The sequence below is a fragment of the Oculina patagonica genome, chromosome 13 (genome assembly GCF_052425735.1).
Source record: "Oculina patagonica isolate OP01 chromosome 13, crgOcupat, whole genome shotgun sequence".
Taxonomy (NCBI): Eukaryota; Metazoa; Cnidaria; class Anthozoa; order Scleractinia; family Oculinidae; genus Oculina; species Oculina patagonica.
The window spans coordinates 14039182-14065925 of NC_135770.1; the positions used below are offsets into that span (position 1 = coordinate 14039182).

Genomic DNA, 26744 nt, shown 5'->3' on the forward strand with positions numbered 1-26744 from the left:
TTGCGTGTTTATGGATCAAGACGCAGAACTTGCATGGCCAATATCCTGCCATCTTGAACTCACACTTGATCAATAACTCATATTTATTCTAAAATTCTATTTATTCTAAAAAACAGATTTGAGGTCCCACAATAAAGAGCAAAACCCCAATAAGATTTACATTGTAACTTATTCTAAATAGAGTGCCATGTATCTGTTCTACGATAAGTTCTCTGTAACAGCCACTCCAAGATCCTTTTGGAATGGCATGCACATGAGTTCGTCCTTCTTGTTAATGATATAGACATGGAGAGTTTGCATGAGATATGGAAATTTTACATTTCTTCAGTTAAATGTCTGATTCATTAAGAAAATTAAGCCAGTCGAACAGATTGTCAAGGTCCGTTCCAAGGTAAGACATTGCGATCTTTGAGTTTTTTGGTGGCTTTGCTGCTCAAAGCAGTAACATCTCAGTAAGCCAGTACCTGACTGCTTTTTTAAAGTTTCTTGCAATTAAGCATTTCTGAAGATTATATGATACATGGAATGTAAAATCTAAGCTTCATCTAGTCAGTTAATCTACCTAAACTAGCTGAAGGCTAACCAGAGTGCTATTTAGGCTAACCGAAGTGCTTAAACCAATGTGCTATTTAGGCTAACAGCATTGCTCACATGGCTCGTTGGCTCGCAGATTATCCAAACCCAATTTCCAACTAGAAGCAATAACTCTTTGATACTGTTTTTTACAAGTGCTGTTGTTAAAAATCAAAGGAGCCTTCATTTTATCAACGTGCACTCATTTACACACATCTTGTGTATTTTATTGTTGGTACACCCAAAGAACACCTTAAGGTTGCTCGACCCAGTTTTTTTCTAGCGATACCTATCAACTTTAAAACCCTCATTCTTAAAGGGATTAATGTCACTGACATATCTACTATATCACATGGATTACACATAGACTGAACTGGAATATGACATAAATTTTTGGAAGATCGGAATGAATATCATGTGACAATGACGTCACGCAGGTTTTTGCCCTGAATCAAATTTTAGCCCTTAACCGTAAGAAGTAGGTTAAGACTTGTGCGATTTCGAAAAATATGAGATATACGAATCATAGTGAAGCTCAATGTTTAGCTTTATTTACCAATTTTACGCCTATTTCACAAAAAAGCGATTAATTCAAGACTTATCTACCTACTTCTTACGGTTTGGTTATCGGATATGGGACATTTTTAAAAGGAACGAGGGCTAAAGCCTCTCATTAAACATAAAATTGGAAGCATTAAGATATAAGACATACTATATCTATTTCTGTATTAAATATCGCATTGTAATCTAAATAGGTTACTTGAAGTCTCTAAAATTGTGACCACCAAAACAAAGCTGAATCAAAGCTGAAACCATGTGCACCATTTTCACTGCCAGTAACCATGTCCTGTTAGAGGGCTTTTATTTGCTGAATTTTAGCAGGATCTTTGCTAAATAATCATTCTGCCAACAAAGCTGTGATGGCAAGGTTCCATTTTTTCATCTTTCAAAGTGTATGACTGCTTTAGCAAAGGGAATGAATGTTTTGAGACTTTCGTGAATCATCTTTTTTTCTTGGACCAGCCATACGGCCACAGCTTTGGATTTGCCAAGTTTTAACTTTTGAAAACGTCTTATTTTGTAAAAAGGCTGTTGACTGAATCTATGCCGCTGACAAAACAAAATCTGTCATAAATGTATCGGGATAGATTGAACGCTTCACTTAAGCAAAAGAACAGATAAAATTTAGGATTTGTAAGACTGAGAAAATCGATTTGTTACATTGACAATTGGGACACTTAATTTGTTATGCCACCCTGCGAGTCCTTTGTTAACTTGACATGTCTTATCCTTAAAGAAACTCTTTTATACTGTTTCAGAAGATGAAGATTTCAGTCAAGTCCCTCAATATTCTGTTTTAGAAGAAAGTCAAATAAGGGCCCCAGCAGCTCAGATCCTTTTAGTTTGTTGCTGGAGGACTATGAAAGAAGTAGCTTTGTTGCTAGGAGAACTTGCTGAGAATGCTCCAATACAAGTTGTCAATGGCAGGCATGGTTTGATAACTGCTAAACAGGTAATGTTTTTATTATGCAGTTATAATTATATGGTGCTGTGTGTGAACAAATTTAATTGACAGGTTACCATATTTTGACATTTGATACATACATTTTTTAATGTACATGAGAACAACTATGCAATATGGCTACAACCATCGACATATTCCAGTCATACACAGATACTTAACACTATAATTTAAATTGAAATACATTTTATTTCTTGTTTATTTATTTATTTATTGAAAAAAAAACAAGAAAGATTTATTGCTGCTCGACGTTTTGGGGTCATCGTGACTCTCCTATCAAGCAGGAGACTTGTTAAATAGCATGCAAATATTAGGAAAAGCTACAAAAAAGGCATAAATTACAATAAATGACCTAAACAAACACCTTAATTGGTGCAGATGGAATCAGTTTGCAAGTTCAGTGCTGGCTCGCGCATGCAAATGTACATGTATAGCATTTATTTTACCAGGCAATCAAATTTGCTGCTACATTTTGTGATGATAATTATTACCAGCAATGTATCGTCCATGAATTTAAATGTATTTTTAGTGATGCAGGATATGTCGGTTACACACGTGGCCACTTATAAGAGCGCAGAGAAGGGCACACTAGAAAGTCATCTTCGATTTAATACAAACATTACTATTTACAACACAATAGCGAAATACCTGAAATATGCTTCATCAAGCAATTTCATGTCATCGCAAAATGTAGCAGCAAATTGATTGCCTTGTAAAAGAATTGCTATACATTCGCATGCGCAAGCCAGCACTGAACGTGCAAACCTATTCTATCCGCGCCAAGGTGTTTGTTTAGGCCGTTTATTGTAATTTATGCTTAGCAATAAATCTCTTCTGGTTTTTTATATGCCTTTTCTTGAGCAAATCCCTGCTGATCAAATATTTATTTATTTAATTTAATTGACTGAATATGCAGCCACAATAAAAATATGAAACCTACCATTATATAGAGGTATTAATAAGGTTTTCAAAGTTTTTGTGGGTTTAAGTCTTAATCTATGGCCGGAATTGTAATTTGTTTGAGAAAAATTGATTTTGTATAAATGCTGTTTTGTAAGTCAAATACCTTGTAAGTAATAGCAGCTACATGTACATGTACAGTCAACTCTCGCCTTGCAGACACTCGCTATTACGGACAAAATCCAGATCCCTGGCGAAAGAGGTTTGACTTGAAATGGCGCCCAATATTCAAGGACGCCCCAAGCATGTCCGCTATAATGAGAGTCAACTGTATATCATCAGACAGTAGAAACCTATTGTAAAAGGAAAAGTATTTAATATTTATTTACCTCAAGTCAAACCTTATACACAACAGCTGCAGTTACACCATCCTAGGCAAACCTGATTTCCCCAGGTTAATTTTTTCTAGGTAAACTTAGCTAGGATTGTATTTACTTTGGTAAATGAAGGTTACATATTCCTAGGGTATTCAAGGGCATAGTTTTTAACTTATGCAAGAATATTATTTAAACAAAATATTATATTAAGGCCTGAAGGGCTGCAAAGCAGAGCCCCACAACCACTGAAAATCTACAGAAATAGGACAATCAAGAACTTGAGTTTTCATGGTCATCATGGCTAGCGGCATGGCTTGCGTGCGCGTGCGACGTATGAACGTCGTGCACTCTAGAAATAGAATCTGATTATCCCTAACCTCTGATACTGGGCATCCATGTTATGGTCAATTGACAGTGGTCAATACAATGTGTCTGCTTACCAGTATCATGTGACCATATCGTGGGCTCAGGTGTATACTTCTCGATTTCACATGTTTCTTAAAGTTGACCTCTGGCCAGAAAATGGTTTTTCTATTGAATCACGGGCTCAAGTCCTATCTTTTCCCCCTGTATATTGACAATGAATTCAGATACAGTATTTAAATATAGGGCAAAGTAAATTACCGGAGAGCTCCGCTTTTAGGCTTGGCTAAATCTATTTAATATTTAAACATGCACAACTCTGAATTTCTATGCCTTGCCAGTATTAACACCAATAAATGGAAATTACCATTTTCAACGTATATAAAGAAAAAATGTATACCCAAGCATTCTAGTCACAACCAAGGGCAAACATAAGCCATCTTTAGTGATCTTCAACAAGCACAAGGTGCACCTGAAAAGGTTAATTAGCACTGCACATATGCTGTCCAAAACTTGACTTCTCATTGGCAGGCTTACCTGGGAAACTTGGCGTCCCTTCATGGGTCAGGCTATTGACGAGGCCATTTTAATAAGGAAACACAAGGTTTCCCTGTGGAAACTAGTGTAACTGATTTTACCCAGGGAAAAATTATTTATCAAGGTAAGTTTATCTGTTTGAATGACTGAGAACAATCAAGACTCTGGTGAGTTGTAGGGTCATTCAGGTACCTTCAGGTAAGTCTGCCAATGAGAAGTTGAGTTAAAGGAGAAGTTCACTCCAGAATGGCCATTTATTTTCTTTACGCCAATAAAAAGTTTATACAAAGATATGTTATTCACCAAAATTTCAGCCTCCAACGTGCGCTTTAACTCTACAAAATCTTTCTTTGAAGTAGCCCAAACTCGACGACTGAACGCCGCCATTTTGGAGCCTGGTAATGTATGCGTGACGTCAAAGAGCTCAGCCTGAAGTTTGGCGGGAAATTTTAATAGTCGAAACTCCTTGTTTCTTTGTAGTGGCGTTTGTTTGTCAAAATACAAAAATCTTTTCGCCGTCTTTCAATATCTAAAAAAAAAAAATTACTCAATAAGAATGAGTAGGGACGAAAAATTACTGCCAAAGCGAACACAAATATTTGTGTGTTCCGAAAGCTATACGGGAGACTGCTTTGAAGAAGATCACAGATACAGTCTCCTACGTGAAAATACCCACACACAAAAAAGAAAGAGCCAGACCCAATACCAACCAATGATGCGTTTATGTTATTTCACTTTTTAGTTGATTTCAGAGAGGACTTTTTTATCAACCAGAGAAAGTAAACTCTTCTTCATCAAATATAAGATCGCAACTCCCAAAGTGAACTTTATGTCATTTTTGTAGTTGACTGCCTGAGCTAGAAATGTTTGAATTATTTCATGTTAGATCAAGCAAAATTTTAACTTAACTTATTACTTGTTTGTATTTTTTCTCTGTCTTTTTTCTCCTTCTATATTTATTTACATGTACAACCCAGTCATTGCATCCAAAATTTTTAACACTAAGCCCGTTTTGTTATTTCTATTCTGAGAAGTGTTGTTGCCAATTTAAGTCAATTTTTCTTCATTCTGTAATTATTTGCCTCCGTCGTATTTGCTTGATTAAACGCGGGTCACCGATTAAACTCGGGCTTCGTATTAATAAACGCTGGGATAAAAATGCTAACTTGTAAATAAACACCGGGGACGTTTGATCGAGGTCCTGGCGTTTATTTGCGGTCGAGCAAACAAGTAAATATATTCTCTTAAATAGCACTGCTACGACAAACTGGTACGGTTTGCTTCTTTGGTAATTTTTTTATAATGTTCAAGGAAAGTCCGACGTAAAATAACTAGGATGGATGCTGTAAACAAAATGAAACAGCAATGTTCGCGTTCGTGTTGTCATGACTGACGCACTGTTGTTTATAACAGTGAACGTTTATAACTGCGAAGGACGTTGGCGACATTGCCGTTTATGGACTCATTGGTTGTTTATGTTCTGCAGTTCGGTTTGTAACAAATCTTGATCAGATTGCAACATGCACGTGCCGTTTGCAATACTGTTACTTTGGTAAAAATCATCCTCGGAGACCCAAGAGCAGTTTGTCAGCCGGGACGACGAGAATAATCGTGGTTCTTGGGACTGAAAAAATTACAGAAAATTGCACTTTGTTAATAAGCACCGGACCCTGCCAAGTTTGAAATAAACGCCGGAGGTGTTTGATTTGAGAAAACACGGTAAGCAAAATGACTAACCTCCATTCTTTCACCTCCTTTTGCTTGCATGTCGTTTGAAGGGAGTTACAGATCTAGAAGGAGATTTCTTAAAAATGGTTTATATTGCGTCTGGCTTTTTCTATCTTTTGTGGGTATTTCCATGCAGGAGACTGCATCTCTGATCTACTTTGAAGCAAACTTTCACATAGTTTTCGGAACACACAAATATTTGTGTCCGCTTTTGAGCAATTGTTCTTTTAAATATCGGAAGACTGAAAATAGACACCTCTTTTTGTATTTCTTGGAGCTCTGTGTGAGCAAAATGGTGCTGCACAAACAGGCATTTTGACAAACAAAAGCCACTACAAAGAAATAAGGAGTTTCGAGTATTTAAATTTCCCCGCCAAACTTCAGGCTGAGCTCTTTGACGTCACGCATACATTACCAGCTCCAAGATGGCGGCGTTCAGTTATCAAGTTTTGGGCTACTTCAAAGAAAGATTTCGTAGGGTTATAGTGCACGTTGGAGGCTGAAATTTTGGTGGATAACGTATCTTTGTATAAACTTTTTATTGGCGTAAAGAAAATAAATGGCTATTCTGGAGTGAACTTCTCCTTTAAGGACATGTAGAGCGTGTTCAAGTAATTATAATTAATCATATGCCAGGTGCACCATAACCCTCTCAGTGTTTATATGTACTTTGCAGATGAATGGTGCTGATACACTTTCAAGCTCCTGTCGCATTCTAAACAGAAATCCCTTATATGGTATTGTTTACCCATTTCTTTACCAAGTTAAGATCATCTTGGATGGTTTTATACTGATTCTGTCAGCATGTTTTGAAAAATTCACTCCCAAACATTTGAAAGCTCACTTACACCTGTTGGTTGAATTTTGACCTCGCGGCCATACTTTGCTCATTGTTCCTGTGCATTTGCTCACAAGCTTCAAGTTTAAGGCTGCTTGAAGCTGAAGTTTAAAGCTGCTTCTTCTCATTGCTGATTTATGGTGCAATGAACCACAATCACATGGACACAAATACGGCAGTAAAAAACTTGGCCAATGCATCAGCATAAATTTTAGTTATGATTTTACATGATATTTTGGTTTTTAGTTTTAATTAAAATTTTGTACTACTCTTGACTTTTTTAGTTGGGCAACATTGGTGAGTTCTTTACCAAAGTATTGCTGACTTCAAAACACAGAGGTGCTTTCGAATTAGCACACACTGGCTTTGCTAAACTTTGTGCTGTTTTGTGGAGGTATTGATTTATACTTTTATCTACAGTGTATCTAAAAATTAATAATTATAATACTTTATTTATATAGCACTATTTCTATTTCTAACCAATAGCTCTTTACAAGTTATTTACAATTGAAAATTACATATATCTATATTTAAAAAAGTTACACTTTGTATATAATAAAAAAAGATCAATAAAAGAATTAAAAAGAATCAAAAGACTAACTAGTTCACCAATAAGGTAATTGTAAAAATACACTTAATTATAAAAATATCTAACTAAAAGCTTTCCTAAAAAGATGTGTCTTAAGTTTGCGCTTAAACTCTGAAATGTCACTGCACAATCGAATGTCTAAAGGTAATTAAGGCATTCCAGAGTTGCGGCGAGGCTACAGAAAAAGCTTGAAATCCGTAGCTGCGAAAACTAAAACTAAAACTGCATTGACTTTGGGGGCAGTTTCTCAGAGCCAGTCAAGTTATTGCCCTCTTTTCTTTTCCCTTATCCTGCATTATATAGAAAACAACTGCAGCAGGGAACAAGGTGGCAGACTACTCAAACTTTGCTGTGGTCCACCATGGAACTTGGCTCTGTTTATGCAATCTAAGACAGTTGTTCAGTTGTATAGGCACTGAGATTAAGATTAGTTTCTTCATTCTATGTCTTACTTGATTTAATTAAAGGTTTCTTCTGAATTTTAACACGACTATAGTTTGGTAGGAGGGCTAGGTTTAGCTCAAGTTGAACGTGAATGACTCTAATAATATCTGCATGTATATCTATTAGAACCAAGTAGCATGCACGACTCAAAAGACTGAACTCAAGCATTCTACATTGACATTCAATTCAATTTCAAGAAAATCAGTCAAGAGGTTGCCTATATCTACCGAGTTAGAATTTCGAGTTACATGTAGGATTTCGACTTGGATTTTTGAGTTGGATTTCGAGTTGGATTTCAAGAAAAACTTCAAGATTTCCGCCACTTACCGTACTTATAAACATTCCGTTTAGCCTACTATACACGCCGGTTAGCCTACTATGCACTCCGGTTAGCCTACTACACACTCCTGTTAGCCTACTATGCACTCCGGTTAGCCTACTATTCACTTCGGTTAGCCTACATGTACTATGCACTCCGGTTAGCCTGTTTACGGTTAGCTTTCAATAATTGTAATGGGTTTTGCTTTGTCAAAAAAATCCTGACTCGAAAATCCTAACTCGAAAATCCAACTCGAAATCCTAACTCGAAGATCCAACTCGAAAATCCAACTCGAAATCCTAACTCGAAAATCCTTGCTTGGGAGTTAGTCTGTCTAATCAGTCAAAATATCTGAGTAAGCGGGCAGTGTTATCTTTATTGTTAACTCATTGTTGGCCAGAAATGCATTCCACCGCATTGCTTCCCACTGGCAAATCACAGACAGCTGAGTGTTGGCTAGGCAGAGAACACCTAAAATTGAGAAAACAAGAAAACTGTGTACTAACATCAGTGCTTAAAACTTTTCCTTGGCTATCCACTTCAACATGTTTCTTTTAGAAATAACCCACAATGTCCTCTAATGTATTTGAATGTTCTTGAGTGGGAAACGCTTGCTCGCCAAACATCAACAGTAAAAAACTATGTCTTTAGCCAAGGTAAAATTTAAGCCAAAACCAGACCTCTCAACCTCAAAGAACCGGAAATCTGGAGAACGAAGTCAAAAAACCGGGAGATTCGAGGAAAAAAACGGGAGATTAATCAACTGACAGACAAAAATAACTATAAAAACCAGATGCTAATTAAGAGAAAGAGTTTTTTCCTGTTTTAGCAACACAAAAATTAACGTTATTTTCACGGCTTGTGTCTTCTATATGGCATGTACTAAAACCCGAAACAACGAAACGAAACCACCGAAACCGCCGAAACGACCGAAACGAAACCGCCAAAACAACCGAAACCGCCGAAACAAGCAAAACGAAACAAAATCACCGAAACAAGCAAAACTTCAAGATTTTCGCCACTTACCGTACTATAGCTATACACTTCGTTTAGCCTACTATACACTCTGGTTAGCCTACTATACACTCCTGTTAGCCTATTTTTCATTTAGGTTAGCCTGCTATGCACTCCGGTTAGCCTGTTTACGGTTAGCTCTCAATAATTGTAATGGGTTTTGCTTGTTTCGGTGATTTCGTTTCGTTTCGCTCGTTTCGGCGGTTTCTTTTCAGTCGTTTCGGTGGTTTCGTTTCGTTGTTTCGGGTTTTAGTACATGCCCTTCTATATATGGTTATCGATTGTGTGTTTAGCGAACAAACTAATAAAATACCTTTACCGGCTACGAATTTACACAGAATTGGTGCAAGACAATCTCCTAAGTAAGCCAAAAATGGCATTATACAAGAAATTGTATCCTTACAGCTTGTGACTCTGTTTATCGTGAGATTTTTCTGTCTTGTCGTGAGACCGTGAGATTGAACTAAAAATCGTGAGTCTCACGGCAAAATCATGAGACTTGAGAGGTCTGCAAATCTTGTTTTGACCGCCTTTCGTTAGTGGGCTTTAACTGCCTTGTATGATGAATCACAGTCAACCCAATAGTAATTACTTAAGGCTTTGTTTAAATTTAAAAGAAGCTGGCATGAAGCAAACAATATTCAATCCTTGTACTTTGTAGAAATACAGATACAGATCTTTGCCAGTTACCAGAACAATGGCTACAGTCTTTATTACAAGACCTTACAAGTGCTGCTCCTTCAGAGGCTTTGTGTGGTACAAGAAGGAGTGCTGGTGTTCCATTTTTTATTCAAGTAAGTATGCATTGCGGGATTATTGAGCTGGCATGTGGTCCATATTTGGGCAATGGACATTAAGGTCCACGAGTGTTTTTTTTTTTTCAAGTTTATTGACTGCGTGAGAGGCGTGTGTATCACCCATAAATGTAATAAAAACCATAAATGCAGTGATGAAGGAAGAGTTGCATCCCCCAAGGAAAGGAATGACATTAAAAGAACGAGGGTTAAGGGGTACCAACAGTAGAGAGTGCACAATAATTAAATTTGTGGCCAGTAAGAATGGTGAGACGAAATGGGTGAGACAAAAGAAACAAAGGAAACTGTTACTGAGAACTACTAGACTGAATGAAAAGTTCATTCAAATGTGAAGAGTGGGGTAGGGATATCAAACAAATAAATATGTAATAAACATGATCCAAAAGCAAATGTGAAGATCATCCTATGTTCATTACGTCTTACAAGTAAGATTGCATGAAGTGTCAAAATTCTCACATGACCTAGGTACTATACCGTAAAATTCCGGTCATAAGCCCCCCTGGTTATAGGCCCATCAACCTGGAAACAAAAAAATACATCCGATTATAAGCCCTCCCGGATATAAGCCCACCCAAAAACCCTTACGAAGTTTTATAAGCCCAGGGCTTATAACCAGAATTCTACGGTATTGGGAAACTAAGTTCTTATGTTCTGGAATAATGCCAACAATAATAATGCCACAAGGTGGAGTCTGCAAAAACCTAGTTACATAAAAGGTGGCATCATCCCTGGTTTCTTTGTGGCACCTTTGCCTACAATCCAAAATTTGTCTTCGAGGTGTAGCAGTATGATCGTGGGGTGTGAGGAGAGTGTGGCGTTTGCAGTGGAGAATGCAGTGCAGAGATTATCCGTCTAGCAGATTTTTACCTGAGATTAGTGGTCTTTGACCACATTATCAAGAGGGGCTAGTAGGTGTGAGCATCCAGGAAGTACTCGAGATAATACTTTTTAAGCACCAATAAGCCTTCATATATCCCACCATATCAGGAGTGTTGCAGGAGGCAAGGGTTGCAATTCAGTGGACAAGCATTGAGGGCCCAGAGGACTAGATCCATTTTAAGATCATGTAGGATCAAGAAATAACTGCTATTTCGGATGGAAACAAATGCAGATCCAGCATCACAGATAGTGACCACCACTTTTTTATTTTTTGTGACGGGTTGAGGTACATGTATTCAACCAAGATTCCAACATCCTCTGAGCACTTTAATACACCCAACTGTTGCAGCTTGTCAAGTTTGTGCCATAACTCTCTTGTTTAGGCAACCTGGCCTATGCTATTGAGATTGCTCTTCAGGACCCTTTGTTTGATAAGGACTGCTCCAATGTACCCTGGAAAGTTTGGATCAAAGGTGCTGTCAAATTCATGCAGCAGAAAGTGGAATTCTGCCAAAACTGCAGGAGAAGTAGTTTCTATAGGCCGGTGTTGACCTGGAAGGAAGACAATCACTTGGAAAAAATGCAGATTGCATTTGTAAATTATATTAACAAGTGTTTCACTAGAGTTGTTGGGGATGTGGATTCTGCCTCAACACTGGACATGCTGGTAGTTTAAAATAACTATTTTCAGTAGTTTGTCCCATTAGAAACGTCTTATGACCAAGCTAAAATCACTTTGGCTAGTCCAAAAAAATATCATGAAAATATATTTTTTGAGCCCTGGAGTTGCAACAAGCTCTTTTTTACTAAAAATCAAAACCGAGGAAACATACCTTAATTTCTTGCTTATGCAAAACAGCCCAAGAAACATTGATTCACTTTTTCTGGAAATGTCCAGCTACACAAGTTTTTTGGAGAACATTCAATTTTTGTTTCAATCAATTCAAAAAAAACATCTTCAAACGTTTTCATTAAATGCAAATATTTAGTCAAAAGTGCCTTCACACTATTGCCTTTTCCTTGCTTGTCATGTGCATCACATCTATTGTTGCAAACAAAACAGAATAAAAAAATAACACCAGTTGGCTATTTACAAAGCGGGAGGAGTTAATTTGGGAATACCAGGGACCAATCCATCTGTGGAAGCGAGCAGAATTTGAACCCAGGACCTCCAGATGACAAGTCCAGTACCCTAACCACTAGGCCACAATGCCTTCTCCTCCGATCCTGCACTCTAAACGATCTATAGAAGAGTACCTTCACCAGCTCAAATACAACCTTAAAATTGAAAGACCAGTCTGAATCGTAACAGGATCACAGAATGCTTTCCAGCAGAAGTGGTATTATTGCAAAAAAATTCAGACATAAAATCTCTTGTTTTGATTACCAACGCTATAAAATAAGTAAGTTTTTAAGCAATGACGTGTAACTGATGACATCATCACTTTATGCAGGCAGCCGATTGACAGGATCTCTTATTCTTTTTTTCTTTTATTCTGTTGTTTGTTGTCTGTTTAGCGCAATCGAACAGAAATCAAGTTTAACTTAACAAGAACTTGCTTCGTAGAACACAGAGCAAAATACTCACGCACAGTTAGAATGGCACATTACATACTTATTTTATATGATGGGATCTGTAAGATTTAGTAGACAGAAATTTCTAATTCTTATAATATGAATTGGAAACAGCATTCACTTGTCTATCGAGCTTAAAGTCGATTATCCTTCATAGCACAGAGATGGAAAACTTTTCATACTCTACTTAAAGGTCTGGGTGGAGAAGAAGAACAGAGTAACAAAGAGTGGACAAGAGCATCCAGTCAGTGTGGTGTTGCATGAGTTTTTCTACAAAGATGTTCCCCCCAGATCTGTGATTAATGCAAGATCAGCCTCACCATTGAACTGTAAGAGAACAATACGAACACAAGAAGTGCTGAGAATATTTCTCAACTGCAGTAGGGAGCTCCCTTGGGAGCTGTTGTTGCCCATGTCAACCACATGATGTTGCGACTCCAGTATGCTGGTTATAATCAGATAATTTGTACGGAAGTGGTAAGATCAGTGTTGACTGCCTATAACCGCCTGATAGAAATAGAAGCAAGTGGTGAGATGCCATTGTACAGGCTAAGAGAGTGGAAAAAGTTGAGCAAGACCGAGCAAGAGAGAAACAGAGAAAGCGTGAGAGCAGGTACACGAAAGGAGGGTTTGACACAGTGATTTTCGTTACAGCAACACCAGGCTCCCAGCTTAAATACCGATACATAAAAGAGATCAAGGAGACAGGGTTTTAAGGTGATTCCACTGAAATAGAAGGAGTATTAAAAATTTTCTGAAACTTGGTCCAGGTTACAATTATGTTATGAGCATTAAAAAAAATGAAATAAAAAACGGGGGTCACCGCGCTAGTTTTTGTGTAAAATGGATGGGCATTATAGTAAATATACGACCCATGAGGAAGATACTACGAACCCTAGTAATTTGAATGGGGAACTATTGTTTCTAGAAAAAAATCGTTTTTGCATTAAAGTATTAGTCTATTTCAACAAAATAGACTTTGATCTTATATTAAAAACTATTTTTATTGTACAGGAATTAAGATAACGAAAGAAATTAAAGATTTTGCTTTGTGCGTACGTTAACGGCACTACCTAAAAACGTGTTTTTTACGGCATTAAAAATAAAATATCTTAATGTAGAATTTTAAACTTTTCTTTAAATCGCGTTATATTGTACACAACCGTATGACAATTAAATTAATGCATTAAAAAATGGGGGTCACTGTGCTCGTTTAAGATAAAACGACCATATCCCAACCGAGCTTACCCTGAAGGGAATCTCGTAGTGTTCTGTGTGCGCGCGCTAAATGACGCGAAAACGTATGCGCAGCAAGGATGCGCAATGCAATTCCGTGGAATCACCTTAAGTCAGAGTTGTTGAAAAGTAAGGTTCAACGCCCAAGAAGATGTTACAAAAGTCAGACCCGTTTAAAGCAAAGTGTTGCACAAGAGTCGATTGTCTGCCAAACTGATGGAAAGGGATCTTGCCACAGTACAGGGGTAACTTATAAGCTAGTGTGTCAGGCTTGCTGTAACAAGTACATCGGAGAGACGTCACAAAGTGCTTACACTCGTGGGAGAGAACACCCTATGCTTTGGAACAACGGGAAGAAAGTTCTGTGATGTAGAGGCATTCTTGTTACAGGCATGAAGGGAATGTTCCAAACTTAATTCAAGCGTAATGAATGTAACAGGAACTTTTTGTGACAACGCTATGCTGAGGCAGATCACGGAGTGGGTTATGATAAGGAAAGTTGTTTTTATAAGCTGTATTTTTTATTTAGGGTACTAATGTTATTACTAGTATTCTTTGTGTTGTAACCCCACATAAGTGGTGTAAAGAACTGCACCTGTGATATTATTAACTGTACTGTAATTTTGTGTAAATAGTTGTATTAACATTTATGGAAGTTACTGTAAAGTAAGTAATGTTAGTACATGTACATGTGTTGTAAGTAATGTTAGTAGCTGTGTTGTAAGTAATGTAAATAATTGTATTGTAAGTAACATAAACAATCCTTCTGTAAGTAAGTGTTGTTTTTGTGTGTTGCAATAAAAGAAAAATTATTTAATATTAAGCCTGGGTCTTGAATTCTAAACAAGGATTTGTCATCTTGCCTTGTCAGTTTGACCATTCTGTAGCCCTTGTGTTCATTGCAGTTTTACTATAGCATTACAGTATTACTCTAATTAATTGGTACTCTCTAATTTGTTCTGTAGGCTATTGTGACAGCTGAACCATCAGCATCTGGAAGACCATGCTTCAAACAAGTCATGATTGGTAAGAAACCTTAAATGTTAATGAACAGAAAGCTAATTGAACTTTTTTGGGATATGTTTAGAAAGTCTTCAGAATACTTCGGATGTCTTCGGAAAACTTCAGACATTGTCGTATCATTTTCGGAAATCCTGGCATTTTCAGGATAAAAATATCACGCCTTTGACCCAGAAAAAAGTTGGCAGGTATAAAACATGGGTTTACCTGGAGTCGTTAGTCTTTTTGAAAAAAACACCATTTTTAAATGTTTTTGACATTTTCTCGTCATTTATGAGATAATTAAGCTCCAAACTACTCAAAAAGTCACTTGCAACCTGAAAGCTTGCCTTTCTTTCCATAATCATTGGAGTTTAGGTCATTGTTGTTCAGGCATGCGCACAAATCACAATTTTGAGATGCCCTACCACTCCAGGCTTTTTCTTTTCAGTTTTGTTTCTTGTTTTTCCTTTTTCTCCTTTTTTTATCTTTTTGCTGCAGTTGTTGGCCTATAACTGGGCTTGCTTGCAGTTTAGGAATTTCTCAGAAAGTGCCATCCAAACAGGAAATACAGTAAAAACCCGCGAGTAAGAACCCATTATTTTTCAGGTTAGCTTAAGTAAGTTCTTACATAAAGGGTTATTAACACAAATTTATAGGCTTAATTTCTGAAAAAAACCATTTCAATATTGTTATAGAGATTTAAGTGGTATTCAGCCCATTCCTTGGATAAAATTTGCATACCACAAAAGTGCTTATATGTAACTCAGAGACTCAAAGGGTAGTGCAGAATGCAATATGGCCAATCAATTGACATTGTTGTAATAACTTTGATTGAGAATACATACAATGAGTTCACTTTTTCAGTTTAAAGCGCTGTTTCATGTTTACTTGTAAGAGGTTGAACGACCGATCGTGATACATTTCGATTTTGACATGAAGCAAATCACAAAATCATGTGACAGCCCATTTTTCCGGAGAAGGATTTCCTTTAGTAAAAGGTCACACACACGGCGATTAATCGACGTTAAAATGCAGGTGTTTAGTCAAGGAAGCCGGCTTTTTCCAGGTCATGCTCCCGCCAAGGTCTGGTGAACACGTCACACGCTCACTCAAGCATGAAGCCGAGAAGCACGTAGTGTGAAGATTTCTTTCACGAAAGCATGTTCAAACACAAAAGAGTTTTTCGCTTTCACACGAAGCCCCTCTCAGGCAGAGGTTTTACAAAATAATATGGAAGTTAGTCAACTAATGAAAAACAAATCAAAGGAAAGGAAGTGGAGGATGTGACATGATACCTTTGTTTTTCTCTTAGACTGCTGTGATGCCTTAAAGTCTAATTAAATTAACGCCACGGATTCTACAAGAATTCTACCGCATTGAAAAACACACCATGTTAGGCTTTGATACACAATTTCTACACACGTCTCTGTTATTTTAATTTTCGTTAGTTTGAATTCAGTTTGACATTAAAACAGCAAACGTGATATTTGTGCTTTTCGTGCAAAGGTTTGTAACATGATACCTTTGTTTTTCTTTTAGATTGCTGTGATGCCTTTAAGTCTAATTAAATTAACGCCACGGATTCTACAAGAATTCTACCGCATTGAAAAGCTCATCACGTTAGGCTTTGATACAAAATTTCTAAACACGTCCTACTATTTTCGTTAGTTTGAATTTCCGTTTGATATTGAAACAGCAAAGAGATACTTTTCCTTTTCCTTGAAAACGAATGTAACATGATACCGTTGTTTTTGTCGAAAACGGATGTAATGCTATGACATGGTAACGTGATTTATTTTCTGCAAACAGGGCGACATCGATTATAACACAGATATTATCGATTACTTAAAGAATTCGGTTTTTCTGAATTACGAGATGTTACAACAGATTATCTTTTCTAAGAAAACAGCGTTGCCATAACAATAATTATTTCACATGAACTGCTGTGACGCCTTAGTGTCTAATTCAATTAATTTGCGATTTTAACTTAGTGCCACGGAGTCTACAAGAATCCTTCCGCAGGAAGAATTACGTGATGTTCACGACGTCTATTAATCTGCGCATGCGTTTAGCACAAAGAATTTTCTTCCAGAAAGAATAGTACCACAAGGAGAGCATAGTGCTTTTTGAAACAAATATATACCTTTGAGCTCTTCAATGGTGTCGTAAATAGACTTCCCATTCTACCAAGGGCACACTGCCTGTTGCTCCCCACCCCCTAACAGAAATAATGAATTAATTGATATTAATTAATTAATTGGTGATTAAAAGTTTACACCATAGTGCTTTAGCGCCTGAGGGGTTTAGCAGACGACGACCCACCAAACCATCACAATAGTGCATTCTGCACTTAAAATGAAGCACTAATCGTTTAGAATATGACATGTAATGCTTTGTCCAAACTTATTTCCCAAAAGTAAACATATTTAATCAATTTTAGAAAATAAGAACCTGTTTCCAAATTTGAGGCTAAATAGGTTCTTATAAAAATCTCGATGATTTGGTAAGTGCAGAATGCAATATGGAACAATTGAAAGTATGATGTTTTATATATGTTCGTGTTTATTTGCTTTATTTTACTTTCGGAAAAACTGTTCACAGGCTACTTGTATTCTTTCCCAGGTGTTCCTTATGTTAATCTTTGCAAACGTAACACAACACTTTTGTTCGTTTGTAACAAAATACTTTTGTCTTCCTTGTTCCTTGAAAATGCGATAACATGAAACTTTTGTTTTTTGTTTGTTTTACGGCGGCATCGATGACATTTGTTTAATTTAATTAAGTTACGGTTTAGACTGCACGAAAGACGATTCTCAAAAAGTAAAGAAACAAATCTAATCAAAAAACATATTTTTCGACAGGTTTTTTAAAACGCAGTACAGCTAGGATATTTGTTTCCTAGTTATCAGGTGTTCACGCCAAAAATCCCGGTGCAAGTTTTTGCATACCTAATTACGAAATCGCTGTGAAAGTCTCAAAATCTAATTTAATTAATTTGCGGTTTTTACTTGGCGCCAAGAAGTCTGCAGGAAGCCTACCGCAAACACGCAATACAAGCGATGTTCATGATAGTTCCAGAAAACAACGTAGACTACTCTGCGCATGCGTTTGGTGTAAATTACGTTGAGTAGTACCACAAGGAGAGCAAAGGTTTTACTGAAACAAATATATACCTTTGAGATCCTCATATAAAAGTAACGTAGATGTGCTCCAGGTTTTACCTAGGGGTACGGTCAGGTGCTCTCCACCCCCACCCCCTCCACAAGGAATAATTAATTAATTGATATTAATTAATTAATTGGTGATTAAAAGTTTACACATTAGCGCGTTAGGGGTTTAGCAGATGACAGGCCACCAAACCATCACAAAAGTGCATTCCGCACTAAAAATGGTATCTAATTTGCAAATTTTAGCCTAACAGGTTCTTAAATGTTAGGTTCTTACTCACGGGTTTTTACTGTACTCGCCACTGAAGAGCCATGGGTGGCTGAGGCAAATTCTCCTACGAGTTTTTTTCTTAAATTTTTAAGCATTTTTGTGATTGTACCATAAGGACCAGTCCTTGCTCCTCTCTTATACTTACTTTATACATCACCTCTTGCCAACACTATTAAGCGTCACAACTTAGAGTACCATTTCTATGCTGACGACACACAGCTTTATGTGGCGTTAAAAACTGACAGTCTTGATAGAATGGCACAGTGTAAAACTTCAATTGAGCAGTGTGTCTGTGATATTGACAACTGGATGGCTATCAACAAGCTCAAGTTAAATCAAGACAAGACTGAAGTTGTTCTTATCAGCTCAAGATATCGCCCTAGGCCTCCTTTAGAGTCTCTTCAAATTGGCAATTTGAATGTTGTACCAACATCCTCAGCTCGAAATCTGGGCGCTATTTTTGATCAGTGTTTTAACCTTGAGGAACACATCAAATCAATTTGTAAGTCTTCTCATTACCTTATAAGGAATCTAGCCAAAATTAGAAAGTACATTGTTGAAGAGAGTGCCAAAATTGTTGTTCATACCTTTATTACTTCGAAATTGGATAACTGCAACTCGCTGCTATATGGTCTTCTACAGCATCTACTTTCAAGATTACAATCCGTTCAAAATACAGCAGCTCAAATTGTTACATGTTATAGGAAATTCGATCATATTACCCCTGTGCTAAAGAAGCTACGCTGGCTACCTGTCCGCTATCGTATAATCTACAAAATTCTTTTACTGGTTTACAAAGCTCTCCATGGGGCAGCGCCTTGCTACATGACAGAGTTACTTCACTACCACACCTCTTGGAGATTTTTAAGATCATCTACACAGCACCTTCTGGCGACCCCCAAAGCAAAATAAAAAATATATGGAGAGAGAGCGTTTGCCGTGGCAGCCTCAAGACTGTGGAACACAATCCCACTTGAACTTAGATTAAGTCCTTCTATTGACATTTTTAAGAGACATTAAAAAACATTACCTTTTTAAACAGGCTTTTGAATTTGTAAATATCCGTTTTTTAAATTTTTAGAGTTTTTAACTTTTTAACATCATTTTTTAAAATATTTTTATTGTAAAGCGCCATGGGCAATTAGTGGATTTTGGCGCTATAAAAATACTTACTTATTATTATTATTATTATTATTATTATTATTATTATTATTATTATTATTATTATTATTATTATTATTAGTATTAGTATTAGTATTAGTATTTCAAGCACAATTGACCCAATTACTCTGATTGGGGAATCATCAGAAAGAGCTTTTCCTCCTGCAGAGTTTGAGTGTAAGTGATGTCTTTTTTGATAAAAGATGATGATGTCACAAGTGGAAGAAAAAGCAGTGATCCTCAAGGCCAGTTTAGGCCAGCACTGAGGAGCCAATGGGTTTATTAAATGGTTGAATTTTGCAAATATGAATTGGAGTTCAGAATTATTAACATCACCAAAAAAAAGACTGCAAATTGAGAGAACTGAATATTTCGCCATTAGATGTCTTTACGCTCTACCAGTAGAATGGCGTGAACCATTAAAAACGTTTGTATATAAAGGTGATGAACCTTTTTACATGCATGATGAGATAAGAGTAATTTTAAATGGACAAAGCGTTTTAATCAAAACAGTGGTTTCCAAATCTGTCTATAAGGAACTTCGGGATAGAATCATCACCCCACCAACTGCTCAACTGAATTTTAATGCGCGATTTATAAATGATGTCTTAGAATGGAAAGAAATCTACGTCTTGCCTTTTCGCGTTGCATTGGGTACAAAACTGTGTGAATTTCAGTATAAATTACTTAATAGGTTTCTTGTGACAAATATCTTTTTATACAAAATTAACGTCGTACAATCTCAAGCCTGCTCCCTTTGCGGTGAAATCAACGAGTCCCTATAGCATTTTTTTGTGTCTTGCCATTACTCAAAGAATTTCTGGGCTGAGGTTATCAAATGGCTTGAGAATCTTGACGTAAAGGTTAAACAGCTTTCTGACAAAGATATAATGCTTGGCATTATAAAGTGCAAGGATGAGTTATTTGTTAACCACATTTATTAGTCACCAAACAATATTTATATTACAAAGATAAAAAGCGTTCTCTGGTAAAATGTTTTAAAAATTATTAGCTTTCGACAGCCAGATTGCTGTCTTCGACGGATAAAAATGAAGTGATAATGTGGACCTAAGGATTTGAATATGACTAGCGAATCGCATCATATTCAAATCCTTAGGTCCATTTTATCACTTTATTTTTATCCGTCGAAGACAGCAGTCTGGCTGTCGAAAGCTAATAATTTTTAAAACATTTTACCAGAGATTGCTTTTTATCTTCTTACAATGAATCCTGGTATCGGATCTTCAATATTTGTAAATATTTATATTCTTGTAGACAAAGTAAATCTTTACCTTCAATAAGAGTATTAAACTCAAAGATAATTACATTGATTTACCAAATAGAGGCAATGATATCAAAATCAAACAATTAGTTGTCAGCTCACAATAAGAAATGGAGCAAATATAAAAATAAATTGGTGTAGTTTGCCCACTTGATACATCCCACGTCCCACCAAAACGTGCTCTATTTTTTACAACAATTTCAAGCGATTTTTAATATGCTTTTTAAAAATGTTTTATCACAGATCTGTATTATTTAATGTCTTATAAAACTTTCTTTCTTTTTATCTAGATTTGTTAAAGATAGCATCTAAATCAACTGACGATTTCAGGATCTGTGATTCAACTCTTCCACAGGTATGTCTGGAGAATTTACTTTAAAATGTTTTGATGTGGTTATATCTCTCTTCAATGCAAGGAGATGTTTGTGATTGGAACTAACATTCAGTTTTATAATTGACTGTACAAGATCAGGTAATCCCTCGCTGACCAGGGATGTGGAACATACTTAACGAAGTTTTGAAGAAACAAATTTTGGTCAAGGCAGCTTCAATAATAGAAGAGACATTTCAGCCACGAGGCATTTGAACCCAGAAAATAGTCAATGGAAAATAAAGAAATTTTCAAAAATAATACGACTTTTTTTAATTTTCACAAACATGTTTCGACGGTACATCCGTCATCGTCAGTGTGACAGTTATGAAAGTTTACAGTGAAAATAGAGAACATTGTGAAAAAGGGACCATTGTGAAACAGCTTTTTTAAATTTATTCAAATAAGCTAAAAACGTTTTTGTTTAAATTTTGAGAAAAATAACATTTTCAGATGGAGCCACCGATAAACTCAAAAAAATATAGAAAAGAGGCTGCATGCAAAAATTGGGGCTTCTATTACGAAATCTAATCAATTGCCTATGAAAGGACATTGCGGAACAGCTTTTATGAATTTATGCAAATGAGCCTAAAGCGCTCTTGTTTAAATTTAGAGAAAAATAAAATAATTCAGATGGAGCCACAGATGAACTTAAATAAGGTATAGAAGGGAGTCCGCATGAAAAACTTGGTGCTTTTATCACGTCGGTAACGTTTATTACGCTAATCGACCTGACTAATCATTCAACAACAGAACAGACCACATGCAGTGTAATGTATGCTAATTATGCTAGCTTAAACATGACATTTTCCTTTTCAACAAAACCAATATATAGACAAGTAAGGTCAACAATTTGTGTGACAACAATCTATGAATGTTACAGAAATGTCTGTTCCGCACTGTTGGGTGGGATTCCACAGGGCTCCTGTAGTTACCAGCCAAGGTCTGATTGGAAAGTTGACTTGACTTGACTTGACTTGTCACTGCTAGATGTGCATGAAGTCTTAACTGGAACTTGTCCATAACCAACCTTAACATGGCCTACATGTTATGAAAAGGCAAACACAGTCAATAAAGTCAAAAGCAACTTGATTCTATGTCTGATCACTGTATATGGACAGTTCAGTTCATTAGATAGTCCTCCCTGAATCTTGCTGGTAGTCTGACAGTCTGGTTACTGGAAGTTCAAGGGCAGGGATGTAGCTAAGAAAACGATAAGCTGGCTCATCAACAAGCCCAGCTGGCTTTTCTTGCCTTGGCAGCTCTAAAAGTTTACCTTAGTCTTTGTTTTCATGTGAAATTTCAGCCAGATTTAAGTTCTATTCAGCCGGTTAAATTAGCAGGCAGCCGGCCCTTAGATGACAGCTTCGGGACGGACAAAAGGTGTAATTCATTACATATGCACGAACCCCACTCAGGTGGGGTTCGTGCATATTTATGAGCCTAACGACTGGCGTATTCGTGAAAACCGGTTTTCGAAGCCGACTCGAAACTGACTCGATTGCTCAGAAGCGATATATAAGTCTGAATAGAGCTGTCGCTTTCTAGTTTCGAAATAAGTTGACTGATAGTTTGGAAGAATGAGGCAACGGCATTCTTCGAAATCACGTTGGTTATGACGGCGAAAGAATACAATGAAAGGTTTTGTTTGTTTCACGGGCCGACAAGGCTTCGACATAGCTAGCATAATTTCACAAGGTTTAAATTTTCGCTTCTACAAATTGACGAAGACGTTTAAAAAAGCAAAACCTCTATAGTTAATAAAACAATTCACGATTTAGATTGAATCGATGCGCCAGTTTATGCTTGCAATATTTTTGTGAGCGGAATTTTTTTGTTTAATCCAGCCGGTCCAATTCGGCTGGTCGAATCAACACGCGACGACCAGATTTTATCTTCCGATCTTTCACTAAAAAGTCGCAGCAAGAATTAAATCTCCGCTTAAACAAAGTTTACAAAGCCATCTATAACAATGAAAAACTCTGTAGTTAAAAAAGAAAATGATTTTAAAATGATGCACCGAGTATGCTTGCTACATTTTTGCGATCGATTGTTTTTGTTCAGATCTAGCGAGTACGCGCCGACCAGATTTTTTTCTACAAGGCTGTCGAAGGTGTTTGCAACAGCAAAAAAATCTGTAGTCAAAGAAACAACTCATGATATTTAACAAAATGACGCGCCGAGAATTCCTGCGAATTTTTTGTGAGCCGAAAGATAATCACGCGAGCAAAAGTGATTGTCTGTTGATAATTTTAATTAAAACACGCTCCGAAATACGTAATTTCATATTTCGTTGTATGAAAAGCGCTAGCGTCACGACAAGAATAATACCTCTGCTTCCACGATACAAAGAGTAAGTATAAGTGGTGAAAGGCTCTGTAGTTACGATGGGCAAATACTCGTTGGAATGTTCAATGTGTGATAGAATGTTTGTTAGGCAAGCGAAGGCAATTCTACTGAATAAATAAGCGCAGTCACGAGCGTAATTAAAAATGTTTCTATCACCGGTTTTTGTCTCACAGCAAGAGTAGTACTTCTGCTTCTATAAGATGTAAGAAGTGAAATCAAAACAGGATATTACGAGAGTATAGAGATATTAATCTTTCGTCAGGACCCATGGAATATTGTTGTGTTAGTTATAAAGTTATCGAAATGATTCGCAACTTTAATGAAACGTGAGGCAGAGCGGCACAAAGTTATTTAAAACAGGTTTAAAACTGGATGCTTCCTTTGCAAGTTCCGCATTTAGTTGCTTAGATACCAGGTAGTACAGGGTGTCCCTTGATAATTCTTTAGCTCCATTGCGCATGTGTATAACAATTACTGAATACCTAATGAATTACACCTTTTGTCCGTCCCGAAGTCCTAATTGAACATCCCTGCAAGGGGAGGTGTCTGTTGTCGACTGCATTGGTTGGATGAGTCCAGGGAAGGAATGGGAGCATAAGGCGGTGTGACAGCAACTGGCAGTTCAGCTACTATTGAGTGTGTGCCTGGCCCATCAAAAGCTGATCCCACAATCACTGGAGCTGACCTTGGGGCTTTTATCACGTCGGTAACGTTTATTACGCTAATCGACCTGACTAATCATTCAACAACAGAACAGACCACATGCAGTGTAATGTATGCTAATTATGCTAGCTTAAACATGAAATTTTCCTTTTCAACAAAACCAATATATAGACAAGTAAGGTCAACAATTTGTGTGACAACAATCTATGAATATTACAGAAATGTCTGTTCCGCACTGTTGGGTGGGATTCCACAGGGCTCCTGTAGTTACCAGCCAAGGTCTGATTGGAAAGTTGACTTGACTTGACTTGACTTGTCACTGCTAGATGTGCATGAAGTCTTAACTGGAACTTGTCCATAACCAACCTTAACATGGCCTACATGTTATGAAAAGGCAAACACAGTCAATAAAGTCAAAAGCAACTTGATTCTATGTCTGATCACTGTATATGGACAGTTCAGTTCATTAGATAGTCCTCCCTGAATCTTGCTGGTAGTCTGACAGTCTGGTTACTGGAAGTTCAAGGGCAGGGATGTAGCTAAGAAAACGATAAGCTGGCTCATCAACAAGCCCAGCTGGCTTTTCTTGCCTTGGCAGCTCTAAAAGTTTACCTTAGTCTTTGTTTTCATGTGAAATTTCAGCCAGATTTAAGTTCTATTCAGCCGGTTAAATTAGCAGGCAGCCGGCCCTTAGATGACAGCTTCGGGACGGACAAAAGGTGTAATTCATTACATATGCACGAACCCCACTCAGGTGGGGTCCGTGCATATTTATGAGCCTAACGACTGGCGTATTCGTGAAAACCGGTTTTCGAAGCCGACTCGAAACTGACTCGATTGCTCAGAAGCGATATATAAGTCTGAATAGAGCTGTCGCTTTCTAGTTTCGAAATAAGTTGACTGATAGTTTGGAAGAATGAGGCAACGGCATTCTTCGAAATCACGTTGGTTATGACGGCGAAAGAATACAATGAAAGGTTTTGTTTGTTTCACGGGCCGACAAGGCTTCGACATAGCTAGCATAATTTCACAAGGTTTAAATTTTCGCTTCTACAAATTGACGAAGACGTTTAAAAAAGCAAAACCTCTATAGTTAATAAAACAATTCACGATTTAGATTGAATCGATGCGCCAGTTTATGCTTGCAATATTTTTGTGAGCGGAATTTTTTTGTTTAATCCAGCCGGTCCAATTCGGCTGGTCGAATCAACACGCGACGACCAGATTTTATCTTCCGATCTTTCACTAAAAAGTCGCAGCAAGAATTAAATCTCCGCTTAAACAAAGTTTACAAAGCCATCTATAACAATGAAAAACTCTGTAGTTAAAAAAGAAAATGATTTTAAAATGATGCACCGAGTATGCTTGCTACATTTTTGCGATCGATTGTTTTTGTTCAGATCTAGCGAGTACGCGCCGACCAGATTTTTTTCTACAAGGCTGTCGAAGGTGTTTGCAACAGCAAAAAAATCTGTAGTCAAAGAAACAACTCATGATATTTAACAAAATGACGCGCCGAGAATTCCTGCGAATTTTTTGTGAGCCGAAAGATAATCACGCGAGCAAAAGTGATTGTCTGTTGATAATTTTAATTAAAACACGCTCCGAAATACGTAATTTCATATTTCGTTGTATGAAAAGCGCTAGCGTCACGACAAGAATAATACCTCTGCTTCCACGATACAAAGAGTAAGTATAAGTGGTGAAAGGCTCTGTAGTTACGATGGGCAAATACTCGTTGGAATGTTCAATGTGTGATAGAATGTTTGTTAGGCAAGCGAAGGCAATTCTACTGAATAAATAAGCGCAGTCACGAGCGTAATTAAAAATGTTTCTATCACTGGTTTTTGTCTCACGGCAAGAGTAGTACTTCTGCTTCTATAAGATGTAAGAAGTGAAATCAAAACAGGATATTACGAGAGTATAGAGATATTAATCTTTCGTCAGGACCCATGGAATATTGTTGTGTTAGTTATAAAGTTATCGAAATGATTCGCAACTTTAATGAAACGTGAGGCAGAGCGGCACAAAGTTATTTAAAACAGGTTTAAAACTGGATGCTTCCTTTGCAAGTTCCGCATTTAGTTGCTTAGATACCAGGTAGTACAGGGTGTCCCTTGATAATTCTTTAGCTCCATTGCGCATGTGTATAACAATTACTGAATACCTAATGAATTACACCTTTTGTCCGTCCCGAAGTCCTAATTGAACATCCCTGCAAGGGGAGGTGTCTGTTGTCGACTGCATTGGTTGGATGAGTCCAGGGAAGGAATGGGAGCATAAGGCGGTGTGACAGCAACTGGCAGTTCAGCTACTATTGAGTGTGTGCCTGGCCCATCAAAAGCTGATCCCACAATCACTGGAGCTGACCTTGGGGCTTTTATCACGTCGGTAACGTTTATTACGCTAATCGACCTGACTAATCATTCAACAACAGAACAGACCACATGCAGTGTAATGTATGCTAATTATGCTAGCTTAAACATGACATTTTCCTTTTCAACAAAACCAATATATAGACAAGTAAGGTCAACAATTTGTGTGACAACAATCTATGAATATTACAGAAATGTCTGTTCCGCACTGTTGGGTGGGATTCCACAGGGCTCCTGTAGTTACCAGCCAAGGTCTGATTGGAAAGTTGACTTGACTTGACTTGACTTGTCACTGCTAGATGTGCATGAAGTCTTAACTGGAACTTGTCCATAACCAACCTTAACATGGCCTACATGTTATGAAAAGGCAAACACAGTCAATAAAGTCAAAAGCA

General features: G+C 37.2%; 1 protein-coding gene across 4 annotated transcripts in view; it reads left to right on the top strand.

The window, feature by feature from the left end:
- LOC144637237 (tRNA (32-2'-O)-methyltransferase regulator THADA-like) overlaps positions 1–26744 on the top strand; it is a 169248-nt gene that overhangs the window by 85501 nt on the left and 57003 nt on the right. For all 4 annotated transcript variants that reach the window (XM_078496363.1, XM_078496364.1, XM_078496365.1 and 1 more), the window contains exons 27-31: positions 1893–2086; positions 7123–7232; positions 9866–9998; positions 14675–14735; positions 20883–20947. In XM_078496363.1, the coding sequence (XP_078352489.1) occupies positions 1893–2086; positions 7123–7232; positions 9866–9998; positions 14675–14735; positions 20883–20947 (563 nt within the window). The remainder of the gene's footprint in view (positions 1–1892; positions 2087–7122; positions 7233–9865; positions 9999–14674; positions 14736–20882; positions 20948–26744) is intronic.